At 36.4% G+C, this 14,489-nt stretch overlaps 1 protein-coding gene across 1 annotated transcript in view; it reads left to right on the top strand.

Moving 5' to 3' along the window:
* The window catches only part of LOC136035788 (voltage-dependent calcium channel type A subunit alpha-1-like), a 208,837-nt gene that overhangs the window by 158,530 nt on the left and 35,818 nt on the right, over positions 1-14,489 (top strand). Inside the window, exons 5-6 of the mRNA XM_065717761.1 lie at positions 10,019-10,134; positions 14,187-14,246. Of these exons, the coding sequence (XP_065573833.1) occupies positions 10,019-10,134; positions 14,187-14,246 (176 nt within the window). The remainder of the gene's footprint in view (positions 1-10,018; positions 10,135-14,186; positions 14,247-14,489) is intronic.

The raw sequence follows: 14,489 nt of genomic DNA, 5'->3' as shown, positions 1-14,489 counted from the left end.
CGTTCTCTATGACAGAACATGGTATTCGTTATAAAAAGCTCGTTATCCCGACAAAAGTCGATGAGCATTTTACCCCTGTGGTTCTGCCGCCCATGCCCGAACTTGCCCATGGCATCTTCAATTCCATCATTTGAGTGTCCGACAATGGCGTTGAAGTCCCCAATCACGAACAGAACATCTTTCTTGGGAGCCATGTCAACGGTGTGTTGGTGTTGGCTGTAGAATTCTTTGACTTCTTGGTCATTCCGGGACAAGTCTGGGGTGTAAATTGGACTATGGTCATGTTGGAAATGGTTCCTTTCAGACGAATGGTGATAATACGTTCAGAGACAGGATGGATGGCAAGAAGAGACTGTTTGGCTACCCTGCCAAACAATTTAAAAAATAAATATTATCTTATCTTACCTTGGCAGTGAACTCCATCACTTCTTCTAGACGTGATGAGCCTGATGTCGTTTAATTTTTTCTGTTCCTGTGGAGGGTGATCTCAGAAGTCCAACGATGTCCCTGCGGTAACGGTTCATCTCGTTTAGGACTAGTTCCATTTTTCCTGGTTTGGCTAATGTGCGTACGTTTAGCGTTCCTAGGGAGAGATCTGTTTTTGGGGTTAGGATAAACGAAGTCTTCTCTGACTAGAGAGTCGTCAAATCGGATAAATGATCGTCGGCTGCCCCGGACGCGGTAACAATTTGCAATTCTTGGTCTCATACCGTCGGTTATCCCGGACGCGGTAGCACAAGTTCTTACTTTCTTATTCGCCATTTTCATAATTTATATTTAAGAGAAGGAGTTTCATGGCTAATTTGTCGGGGTAGCGGTAAGCCACTCCTCTCTACCCTTAGCAGAGGCCATTGTCCATGCTGGATCGTCTGCCCTTCATAGTTGTCCCTCTAGGAAGGGAAGGGATCCTCCCGTTCGGTGGTCTGCGACGCCGAGCAATTTTTCCCATTGCTGGTGGAAGGTGTGTACCCGCCGGGACATGTCCACACACCGGTGGGCCCTGCATGGTGTACATGAGTGGGGCCTTCCTCCTCCTCCACCTGTTTTTCTGACCCCCGGGCGAGGGTGTCCCATTTTCAATTATGGATCCCCAGGAACTAGGTTCCCCCTTGGTCCGCACCCTCTATGAAGGTATCCTACATATCTGTAGAACGTCCCCCTATCTGCCACCTGGGGACGCGCTGAATGACCTGGGGGAGGCCTCCTACTAAGAAAAGACTCAATAGGGCTCAGAATTTTGATGAGCAACAGCCATAAATACCGCAAATCGCCCACTGTTGACACGCAGATTTTATAACAGAACATAAACTCCTGATTTGGTGTTATGTCATGTCAAACATAAAAAACATTGTCTGAAATGTAAATCAGTTTTTGCACAGCGCAGATGATAGTGGCTTTTAGAACGTTTAAAGGGGGGTTACTCGCTTACTCGTATTTGCGGTAATTTCTGTTGGTTTTCACTTCGGCTGGATTGACAATTTTCATTTCTGTTTGTTCTAGTATTCGTTTATTCATCATAGCAGTATGGGCTACCATTATGTTTGACGTGATTATAACTTCAGTTTGTTTTTGGCTTCATTTATTCATTGATAGTAATTTCGGTTCATTTAAATTTGGATCACTGTAGGACTTATTATCCATTCGTTTTACTGTTTAATGTGGATTTTTACTTTATTCTGAAAACTTCCCTTTTTGATTTTTTTTTAATTGATAAAAAGAACACGAATCTTTTTGTAGCAAAAATTTTAAAAGTAAAACTCCGGGTTTCTAAATGTGAATTTATTTTTCTTAATAAACACGGAATGTGATTTATTTTCAATCTATTGATTTATCTATTTATTAATAAGCACAAACGTATTAGATCAATGGTGAAGAGGAGAACTAAAAAAATATAGAAAAAAATTAAAAACATGAGAAAACATAGAAAAAAATAAAAATAAAAATTTGAGGAAACATAGAAAATGTAAATAATTTCTGACACCACACTGGCTAAGCATCACAGAACGAAGAAAAAAATCGTGAAGAAGAGAAAACAATGATAACATCAGCCAATGAAAAAAAGAGGAAACTATGCAATTTTTTCGGTCGAGACCTCCGCTCAACCGTATTTTGTGCAGAATAAAAAAAAGTATCTATAAAGTCCACAGGACAAAAAAACAAACAATTAAAACAAACAGAAACTAAAAGAAGAAGATCTTTTCTATGTAACGTTGTAAGGGTAACCCTTCTTCTTTAAAGATTAAAATTAAAATTTTTATTTTCATATTCAAAAATAAATAAATAAACTTAACACTTTCACTCCGAAGAAAACCTGTGAGGGTTTGCGGTCGCACAAAAGTCCACGTAACTACTTTCCTATTAACAAAAAACAAACGTTTTACTGCTATTAATACTAGCCACACTACTTGCCTATTAAATAAAGAGTTTCAATGTTTGCTTTAAGGTTTTTTTTATTTGTCCTATGGACGTTTATCTGTATTTTTTTTTATTCTGCACTGAAGACGATCGATTCAAGGTGTCGACCGAAATGTTTGTATATTTTCTTCTATTTTTCACAGACTGTTTTATCCTCGTTTTCTCCTTACGAATTTTTCTTCCTTTTGAATAAAAAAGTGAAAATTAAGAAAACATAGAAACAAGAAAAGGAAAATGAAATATAAGGGAAAGTGCACAAGCAAGAAAAATATCGGATAGGATGATCGTGAAGGTATAAATGGACTTTGAAAGCCACATCTGAGAGTGTCTAGTCCCAAATATATAACTATGAAACTAAATCAGGGACACCTAATTGTCTACCAAAAAACTAATTTTGGTCAAGAGTAGAAGATATAGGTTACGTACCTTTGTAAACATGAAATTTAATTGACCTATTTGATGCCAATTTTCAATCATGTTAGATTACCGTAAATAATCAAGGGTCAAATATACAGTACTTCGATTAAATTGATGCTGAAAAATAAAATTCACGTTTTTTGTATGAAACAATTACATATTCTCGTCAAAAATGTAAAAATCCGGCTTACCTAGTGGCTATGAGAAAGCAAATCTGATAGCGTAAATGCTTTGTTTCCGTGTTTCAATGTGCCAAATGAAACAAATTTACAAGGATGACCGTGTAGATTTGTGGAATAAGCAGTGCTCTATTTGTCTTCATATTCCGCGACGCACAAAATAAGACATATTCTTCTTGTAAGGTTATGCAAGGTATTAATATGTCATTTGGCTTGTTAATTTATTTCATTCTGGTCTTGACTCTGTAGTAGTGAGGATGAGACTCCCAATTAGATAAGTTTCCTTTAAACCTGATTATTTTGAAGGGTTTTTTTATTTTTTGTGTTAGAATAATATGATGTTTATAGCTATAGTAGATTTTTTGTTTACTTTTAGCGTTTATAAAGGTAAATAAATAATTAGTTTTTAAATAGGAGTAGTGAGGGGGTTATGGATTTAAACGGATCCATAGCCACTACACTTTTCTTCCTTTAGCGATTTAAGATGAAGAAGAAGTTTAACGGCGATCCCCTCAGGGAAAGACACAAATATATGTTATGTAATAGGGAATGTTTTTAAACAATGCAGGTGCATGCTAGGCAATAGAAAGGGTTTTCTTGAGCATTTCTTTGGTACGTAATATGGTTTGTCTACTTTTAGTTGTTACATTTTTTTACTTTTGGTTGCTACGTAATAGAGTGTATTAGAGTCCACTAGTCAATCAGGGAATTTCTTAGAAAATTTTCTTCAGATATTTTTCTTCAAGGTGAATTTCTTCATGATTTCTTTTGTTCTTACGTAATAGGGGAATGTTTACCTATGTTAAAAATGACATATTCACAAGTGACTTGTTTTTTCAGGCCCGCTTGGGGGATCCCAACTTGTAACTGAGGAGGACACAAACGTGAGTGTTACGTAGTGAAAGTGCACATATGTGATGCTACATAATACCTTAAGAGATTTTATTTTCTCTCAATGCGTTAATTTCAAGGAACATTTATACTCTAAAGATTTTTATCCCTATTAGGATTCGAAAAGGTATTTCCATCCAATGGACTGGAGCTCTTAACAGCTGGACCAGCTATCTATTCTCATTATTTGATTCATAAAATAGATTCTATGAAATAACCTATTCGACCCATGGACAAAACCCTGTCCCGCTTACTAGAATGATTAAGCTATTGATTGTGTGTTCCTTATGACTGCAATAATTGATATGTAGAGGGGTAAATCAATTACTAGAAATTGTTTCGACTTGGTATAGACCTGAATGTTAAGTAATACTTTAGAGAGTGTTATCAGATAATATTGCTTCCAGAGATGAAATAAAAGCGAGAGTACCATTATGGCTATAATATGCTACACCTTCATACACCTTCATATATTAAAGGCATTCTTGAAAGAACATACCTATGTGCATAGGCTACAAGATGCTTAAATTGAGAAATATATTGAAGTTTTATCCTGAATCAATAAATCTAAATGATGCAGACTTTTGTACCAACAAATTTACAAAGCAATATTAAAATAGAGAAGAAGAATTTAAAACTCAACAACGGAAAAAGAAGACGTGAAAAATTCTGACAAAGGACGAATATAAGCAAAAAGAACTATGCATTAAAGAAAGTGGGGGGGGTCATAGGAATCAAAACCAGAGGGAAGGGTTAATATTAGAGGTAAATTTAATCCCAATTAAGAGATATTTCTGAGAGCTTTTAATGAAAAAGCCGTGTTTCTTCGAGCCAAGTCTATGAAACCAGGGATGCACAGTCTTGGCCGAAAAGAAAAGCGGTGTTTTCATTAAAAGCTCCCAAAATATAACCTCTAACGAGATTATGTGACATTGGAAGAGAAAACATTATTCAAATGTGCACTTGTCAAGCGGAGATGCACAGTCTTGGTTCACAGAAACGCGGCATTCTCATTAAAAGCTCCAAAAATATCTTAAAGGGGCTTAAATTTACCTCAAACGAGCTTATATAAAATTTGAAGAAAACATATTACTCAAATTTGTATTTGTCAACCGGGGATTCACAGTCTTGGCTCAAAGAAACGTGGTATTTACATTAAAAGCTCTCAAAGATATTAGCTCTAATGAGATTACGTGAAATTTGAAGAAAAAATATTATTCAAATGTGCGCTTGTTAACCGGGGATGCAAAATCTTGGCTCAAAGAAACTCGGGATTTTCATTAAAACTCTCAAAAATAACCTCTAAGGGATTGTGTGAAATTTGAAGAGGAAATATTATTGAAATGTGCGCTTGTCATCCAGGGATGCACAGTCTTGGCCTTAAGAAACACGGCATTTTCATTAAAAGCTCTCGAAAATGTCTTAATGTGGCTTAAATTTACCTCTAACGATTTTATGTAAAATTCGAAGAGAAAATATTATTCAAATATGCGCTTGTCAACCGGGGATGCACAGTCTTGGCTAAAAAAACGCGGTATTTTCATTAAAAGCTGTCAAAAATATAACCTCTAACGAGATTGTGTGAAATCTGCAGAGAAAATGTTATTCGAATATGCATTGTCAACCGGGTAGCACAGTCCTGGCTCAAATAAACGCGGTATTTTCATTAAAAGCAATCAGATATAGCTCTTAATAGGACTTATATTTACCTCTAATATCGATCCTCCCTTCTGGAATTGATTGGTAGGATCCCCGCATTTCTTAAATTTACCGTTCTTTTGGTTTATTTTTTATCATATGTCTGTTTTTTATGTTTTATTTTTTCTGTTCTTGAGTTCTAACTGATTTTTCTTTGTTCATTAATTTTATGTAAATTTGTTTTTTATTAAAAAAAATTGTATGTACAAAAGTTTGTATTCTTTAGATTTACGATCGTGAAGTAAAATTTGTCATAAAAAGTTTGTTTAGTAAAAAGGAAAAAAACTTTTGATCTTGTATGAAGGTGCAGCATATTTTAGCCATAATGGTACTCTTTCTTTTATATATCTCTGATAGCAATATTATCTGATAACAATCTCTAAAGTACTACTTAATATGCGGGGTGTACACCAAGTGTCAATCGATTTTTCCCTTCTGCATCTCAATTATTGCAGTCATACGAAACACGTAATCAATCGCTTAGTTATTCTATTAAGTGGGACAGGGATTTCTCCAAGGGGCAAATAGGTTATTTCGTAGAATCAATTTCCTGAATAAAATACTAGGAATAAATTGATAGTCTAACTGTCTAGGGCTCCCTTCCATAGGATGGATATACCCTTTCGAATCCTAATGGGGACAAAGATCCTTAGAATATAATAGTTCCCTTAGACAAACGCACTGAATGAAAATGAAACCTTTGAAATTATTATGTAACATCCCATGTATGCACCGTCATTGCGTAACACCCGAGTGTGTTTCCTCCTCAATTAGAAACGGGGATCCCCAAAGGGGGCTTGAAGAAACAAGTCACTTGTGGATGCGTCATCCATAAGATAAGTAAAAATTCCCCTATTATGTAAGAACTAAAGAAATCATGAAAAAAAACACCTTGAAGAAAAAGTGTCTTAGAAAACGTCTTGGGATGTTTTGAAGCGTCTTGAAAAAAGGAAAATGTCTTAGAAGAGTTTTGGGATGTCTTGAAACGTCTTGAGGAAAAATGCCCTAGAAAACGTCTTGGGATGTCTTGAAACGTCTTGAAAAATGTCTTGAAGAAAAATAATTTAAAAAACGTCTTTTGATGTCATGAAACGCCTTGAAAAATGTCCTGAAGAAAAATATTTTGACAAAATTTTCCTGCTTGACGAGTGAATACTAATACGTCCTATTACGTAGCAGTAAAAAGTAAAAAAAAACTTTTTATGTAACAACCAAAAGTAAACAAACCCTATTACGTAACAATCAAAGAAATATTTAAGAAACCCTTCCTATTACGTAACATGCATCTGTTTAGTTTAGAAAACATTCCCTATCGCGTAAATTACATCTTCTTCTTCGCCTGAGGGGAAGGCCGTTAAGCTTTTTCGTCATCTTAAATCATAAAAGGAAGAAAAGAGTAGTGGCTAGGGCTCGGTTTAAATCCATAGCCCCCTCACTACAAACAGATTAGGAGATTCAGTCTAATTTTATAACAGTGGAAAATTTTTTTCAAATATTTTGTTTACTTTGCCTTGCGAATAATCAATTTCTTGCTTTGTCTAATTTATTATATCTTGAAGAGAGTTTTCAATGGAGAGAAAACGAGTTGAAAGACGTGAAAAATTTCGAAAGATAAAAAGAAACAAAGATTTCACAAACGCCTTTCTCAATTACTTCGACTGGATATCTTATACAGGTATATTGAAAAGTGTTGCAGTGAATTTTTGATTTTCTTAGTGGTAGCAGCTTTTCTTCTTGATTGGTTATTTGGAGACGTCACTTTATAATGTCCGTATTATGGTAGTTTTCTTCTTTTCCTCTTTTCCAGCTTTCCTCTTTTTTCCATCCTAGTAGCTATTTGCATTATATATATGGCAATAAGATAGATCCACCTTGATGTAATTTCAAAAGCACGAAAATACCGTTATAAATCTCCTATTATTAGAAAACAATATGTTGCATGTTATAAAGATGAATTGCGTGTTTCTGAAATTACATCAATCTGACAAAATGATTTTCCCAACAAAGTAGGTTTCATACAGCAGGATCATAATATTTCTATAAAAAGGAAGAAACATTTATTATTAACTATTAAATTGAGCAAAGACAAAAAAAGAAGAAAAATACTGACATAATGGCATTGTCAAAATTCTGCAGCATAATATTTGAGGTTGCTTTTGCAGTTTTAGTTTGCTTTGAAGTCAATGCATAATAAACTTTCGATTGTTACTTTTAGATTTTCAGCTTAAAAGAAACATCATTTTTCAAAATAGAGAAGCCGCTCATTTAAAAGGGGGGGGTAGACTAAGGCAAATGATCTGCTTGTATGGGGGTGTGGCAAGAATTTCCTGAAGTAGGTTGAGACAGAAGCCCCCAAGGTCTTTGTGTCACCCTCAGTCCTTGTTTTTTTTTACTCTTTTTTTAGAATAAATTTGTCAATTTGGTCAATTATTGAAACCTTTGTTGTATTACCCCCCCCCCCCAAAAAAAATTATCTCATTGGCACCCTTATCACATTCGGCCTCTCCCAAGATTTTGGTCTAGATCCGCCCTTGGACAGAAATGCCCTCAATTTTATATCATGTCCTTGAATAACTTAATTATCCTTCTGTATGCATTTATTTTTTTTCTTCGTAGCAGGTACATTTAATTTAAAATGGTTAGACCATCAAACTCTAATAGAATGTCAAAATATTCTCGCAGTCCATTTCTAGATGTGATTAAAATTAAATTAAACACTTATGAAAATACTGTTTTTACAAGGAAAAAGGCAAAGTTGTAACTATGCTAATATGATTTAAATTCTACCAGATTACCAGATTTCAAGATTTTGCTGTTTTTGGTTTAAAATTTAAAGCTCTATAAGGCAGCATCACCTTTTTGTCAGCGTTACCATGTTGAAGCTTAAAAACAGATAAGCAAAACTAAATTTTTAAATTTCACAGCTCTTTTTATCCCAAAAGTTCCGATTTTAATACCCTGTTTATTCCAAAAGGCAACTATGTGTTCAGTAGACAGATAAACCTTCATAAAATGTTTGATGCCAGATGTTTTTACTTTGTTATTGCTATTGTTTCTCCCACCTTCCTTGTTTTTGCTCCCTCTACTATCAAAGACTGCGCATCTACATAAGGCTCTAGGCTGCCCCCTTCCCCTCAAATTTCTCACATACATGTCCGTTGGATAACTCCTTCCACCAGTAATTCCTCCCCCAACAGAAAATTGCAGTCCTCCCAAATATATAAGTAGAATAAGGTCCAAGATATAAGTAGAATAAGTGGTGTAGAAAATTCCATAGTGTTTCCTTTTTTATTTTTTGCATCGTTTTTTAGTATTTTTTTTTGGGGGGGGGGGCGTTATCATAACAGTTTCAGAAAAAGATTAAAGAGAACAATTTAGGAACATTAAACTAGTGGCTATTGTGAAGGGGATGCCCTATGATGGAAGCGCAGAGAGATGTAGACTGAGACTAAGAAGTATGAGTAATTACTCCCCGTGAACTTGGTCTAGTATCGACATCTATAGTTAATGATTCCAGTTCAACCCATATGGTTGAGAAGGCGTCTAATAGTGGTACTTTAGATAGTTTTCCCGTCTGTGGGACTTTTTTTTCTAATTAAAATAGCTTGGATTCAAACTCCAAATCATAACCAAACAAATTAAAATGGACAAAACTCCTCATTTCAAATAATCAATAATATTATTTCTTTAGCATTTGTCTTATCCTGCCATGATAACTTAGCCACCGGTCCCCCAGTTAAAGGTAGAATATTCGAAAATCCATTCTTTTTTTGTATTTTTCCTGTGTGTCTCACAATCTCTTTGGCTGCGCAATTTTGTATGTGTGGTGAATTACCCCTGGAGAATTGTCCACGAGGAGGGTACATTATCTGAAAAGAATTGTCGACGTGAATTTTCTGGTGGGAAATAAAAATATTCAATAAAATTGAATTCCCGATTTATGCCAAAAATTTTTAAGATTGTGCCAAGGTTGCCATGGCACAATGGTTGTGCATACTAGAGTATGCCATGGTTGTGCAAGTTTCCGCGTGGCCATTGCACAGCCCGCACATTATAACCATTTGAAATTTCATTGAAATATAAAATATGTTTCATTTTATTGTCCTTGGTGTTTTAAAGCCATTTTGTGCCCCCCTCCCTTTGAAAACCCCTTGTGTGATCCTAATTCGCTAATCCTTTTCATAGATTTTTGAAATGTAGAAGGTGCCTAGAGAATTGTTAGGTGTCTCTTAAATTGCCCATCAATTTCAAACTGATATTAACATAAATAGGTTTAAGCTTGGCTTTCATTTTTGGTATTGGTATTACCCCTAGAAAACAGTCTACATTGTAATCCCCTCTATAACGCTTTTGAAGATGCATTAGTGGTGTGACACTCTCCCCCGTGTGTGATCCTAATTTGTTATTTAACCTTTTAGTGAGTTTGCAAAAGAAAGAGAGCGAGTGGAAAATCGACAGGCGTTTTTGAAATTACGTAGGCAGCAACAATTAGAAAGGGAACTAAATGGTTATGTAGAATGGATTTGCAAAGCAGGTAAGATTTTGTATTTGGTAATCGTAATTTTACATTGGTAGTGGTAATTGTAATTGTAGCTGGTAATTGTAATATGTAATTGGTAAGAATGAACGTGCATGGGTGGCTGTACTACGCCTTTTATAACAGGCTTTTGATGAACTATATATACAATACGGATAATGTTACGGGTAACACTTTCGAGAAAATGTTCGTTCTGGTAAATGATGATAATACTCTGCATCATAGTCAAACATCTCACCGTAAAAATAGATTGTAAAATTTTGAAAACATTGTCGTCCCTGTTTTAAAGTGGAGAGAGGCTTATCTTCAATTTATCTGGACATAAATCGATAGAGTCCTATTTATAGATGGAGAGTGGATTGTATTTTTAGTTGAAAAGGCTTTTCTTTCTAATAGCGTGATCAAGGCATTTTCGTAATTGCTGATTTGATATCTGAACTAAAGGCTAATTCATACTAAGCACACATTTCTCTTCAACATTCTTTTTTAGTTACAAATAAAGTATTCTTACAGTTATATACTGTAGAAATAAGATCTGAGAAGATCCTTCTGATCGCTGCCTAAGTAAAGAATGATGTTGGCACAAAGTATTATTTTTTGTTTTGATTTTAAACCAGGGCACTTTGTAAGGAAGGAGTTGTTGTAGAAACTTTATAAGGGCTCAATTTGATTGGACGGGCTAGTGCCTTTTTATGGCACTTGGTATCTACCAAGTGACATATAGCGATCGCAAATTCTGTCGGTCTGTCGGTCTGTCTGTCTGTCGGTCTGTCTGTCTTTCTGTCCCGGTTTTGCTACTTTAGGCACTTCAAGGTAAGCTAGGACGATGGAACTTGGCAGGCGTATCAGGAACCAGACCAGATTAAATAAGAAATTGTTGTTTCCCCGATTCGACCGTCTTGGGGGGGAGTGGGGGACGGTTAAATCGGAAAAATTAGAAATAATGAGGTATTTTTAACTTACGAACGGGTAATCGGATCTTAATGAACTTTAATGTTTGGAAGAAAATTGTGTCTCAGAGCTCTGATTTTAAATCTCAACCAGATCAGGTGAGATTGGGGGGAGTTGGGGGGCCTAAAATCTGGGAAAACGCTTAGAGTGGATGGATCGGGATGAAACTTGGTGGGACAAATCATCACAAGTCCTGGATACGTGATTGACCTAACCATAACGGATCCGCTCTCTTTGAAGGAGTTGGGGAGGGAAGGTTAATTCTGAAAAATGAGAAAAAATGAGGTAATTTTAACTCACGAAGGAGTGATCAGATCTTAATGAAATTTGATATTGGGAAAGATATCGTGTCTCAGAGCTCTTATTTTAAATCCCGACCAGATCCGCTGACATTGGGGAGAGTTGGGGGGACCAAAAATCTTGGAAAACGCTTATAGTGGAGAGATTGGGATGAAACTTGGTAGGAAAAATAAGCACAAGTCCTACATACATGATTGAAATAACCAGAACGGATCCACTCTCTTTGGGGGAGTTGGGGGGAGGTTAATTCTAAAAATTAGAAATATGAGGTATTTTTAACTTACGAAGGAGTGATTGGATCCTAATGAAATTTCATATTTAGAAGAACCTCGTAACTCAGATCTCTTATTGTAAATCCCGACCGAACCCAGTGTCATTGGGGGGGGGGGTGGAAATCTTGGAAAACGATTAAAGTGGAGAGATCGGGATGAAACTTGGTGGGAAGATTAAGCACAAGTCCAAGATATGTGACGGAAATAACCAGATCGGATCCTCTCTCTTTGGTGAATTGGGGGGGGGGGGAGTAATTCGGAAAAATAAGAAAAAATGTAGTATTTGTAACTTACGAATGGGTCATCAAATCTTAATGAAATTTGTTATTTAGAAGGATCTTTTGCTTTAAAACTCTCATTTTAAATCCCGACCAGATCTGTTGACGCTGGGGGGAGCTGGAGGGGGAAACCGGAAATATTGGAAACCGGATGTCTTGGAAAATACTTAGAGTGGACAGATCGGGATGAAACTTGATGGGAGAAATAGGCACAAGTTAGATATGTGATTGATATAATTGGAACAGATCCATTCTCCTTAGTGGAGCTGGAGGTTGTTAATTTGGAAAAATTAGAAAAATTGAGGTATTTTGAGTTAAGAAAAGGTGACCGGACCTTACTGAAATTTGATATTTAGCAGGAGCTCATGTCTCAGAGTTCTTATTTCAAATCCCAACGAGATCTGTTGACATTGGAGGGAGTGGGAGGGAGAAACCGGGAATTTTGGAAAACGCTTATAAATGCTGTAGATACGTGATTGACGTAACCGGACTGGATCCGCTCTCTTTGGGGGAGTTAGGGGGTGGGGTTCAGTGCTTTGGCGTGTTTGGTGCTTCTGGACATGCTAGGACGATGAAAGTTGGTAGGCGTGTCAGGGCACAAATTTACTTGATAAAGTCGTTTCCCCCGATTCGACCATCTGGGGGCTGAAGGGAGAGGAAAAATTAGAAAAATCGAGGTATTTTTAACTTAAGATTGGGTGATCGGATCTTAATGAATTTTGATATTCAGAAGGACTTCGTGACTCAGAGCTCTTATTTTAAATCCCGACTGGCTTTAAGCTTCTGATTTTCCTTTTAAAACAATCTATATATTCTTAGAATTTTGCCAGAGCTCATACCATATGAGCTCTTGGCTCTTCCGACCTCGTCACAAGTGCCATATGAGCTCTTAGCTCTTGCTTAATAGTAAAAATTCATCGGAGGGTGAATACCCCTCAAACTCCTATCATTTCCCGAAACACTTCTTAAGCTGTGGAGTCCACAAGAGGAATTAAGATAACTGGTTCCCATTGTGAATGAGCACACACTTTAAAGAGCGCTTGTTGCTGTCAATGAAGAGTTGCCAATCTCTTGGATCGTATTGAGAAGTACTAAGTTTACTAAGAAGACCGCGAAAAATCAACAGTACACGAGGCCTTCCTCCTGGCAGACGAAGCCCATATAGTCCTCATACCTTCTACAAAAGAAAGTGATACGTATGTCCTCATCTATTAGATTTTTCTCTTTGAGTCTTGAGGCTAAGAGCTCGTAAGTTGTATTGTGCTTTATACTTTTCCTTTGTATATCCTCCTTCATCTGTACTGGCTACCTTTTTGTCACTATCGGGAAGCTCTATGAACGCTGGTACAGGATTTTATGCGCAGTGAGCAACTGGACATCGGGCAGACGGAATTTCATGGTACTGGAGGCTGTGTCAATTATTCCGTTTGATGCCGGTAGTATTGATGGCGTAGAAGTGACAATTCGATGCATGGTCTAAAGGCTTCCTCCGAACCATGAAACTCGGAACCTTCAGTGAAGTTTTCACACCCTTCGTCCACTGCCCCAGGTATTCCGCGCACGTCTTGCATACTGTGTGCGATGCCCAAAACTTATCTTGGTCACGCAGTTTAACTTCAAAGTAAGCTTCATAGGCGTGCTTTACAAATCCTGTTCCTCCTGTCCACTGACAGTGTGTAATATCTACAGATGTAGCAGAAAAGATCGCGCATGACCGTCATCCTGCATGATCAACAGCATGAACTCCAAGTCAAGGTCAAAACGAATAGAAATTAAAATGAGTAGGGGCCAAAACACCTATGCGTCCCAAGGCCAGAATGTGATTTGCCCTTAACTGAAATTTTTTAATGTTTTCAGTTTTATTACTTTAATAAATCAAATATTATTAACATTTTAAGGAATAAACATCAGCATATGTATATTAAACTGACAATGCACAATCGTTTGCATTTTTTTAAATTAAGTCCAAATTATCTTTTTGCCTTGGGAAGGCATCTGGGTTATGGTATTTGGGTGGTAGTATCGCATGGTAGATTATTTGAGTCTATTTTTGCTCATTTTGGTTTAGTAGAATTCTTTAATTTTCTTTGGAAAACTTAATTTAAGGAAAAAATATGTTTTTTAAATTAATTTCAACAGAAAACTGCCTTTGTCAGTGACATATGTACCAAATTTAAGCCCTTAATTTTAAGTTTTACATTTTTTGTAGTCCATGTTGTACTTACAATTTTATTCTCCTTTCTTCTAGAGGAGGTTATCCTTGCAGAAGAAAGAACGACAGAAGAAGAAAAATTACATATCATGGAAGGTAAGTTATAATTTCTTTGTACAATTTGCAACCAAATTTGTCCATGTAATATGCTAGTTCTGACTCCGTTCTGTGAAACAAGGGCTGATGACCCTGCCGGAAGATTTTGAGCGTTTTAAGTACAGCAGGGTACCTGTTCTGGACAATTTTGAATCCTATCACCTTCGTTGTTTTTTGAACCTCAAAAGTAAACCAATGCAGCCAAGTCTACTGTTATGGTTGCCCTGCGTAACACATAGTTTG

This window comes from Artemia franciscana, chromosome 14, assembly GCF_032884065.1.
Source record: "Artemia franciscana chromosome 14, ASM3288406v1, whole genome shotgun sequence".
NCBI lineage: Eukaryota > Metazoa > Arthropoda > Branchiopoda > Anostraca > Artemiidae > Artemia > Artemia franciscana.
This window is presented reverse-complemented; position numbering and strand designations above follow the sequence as displayed.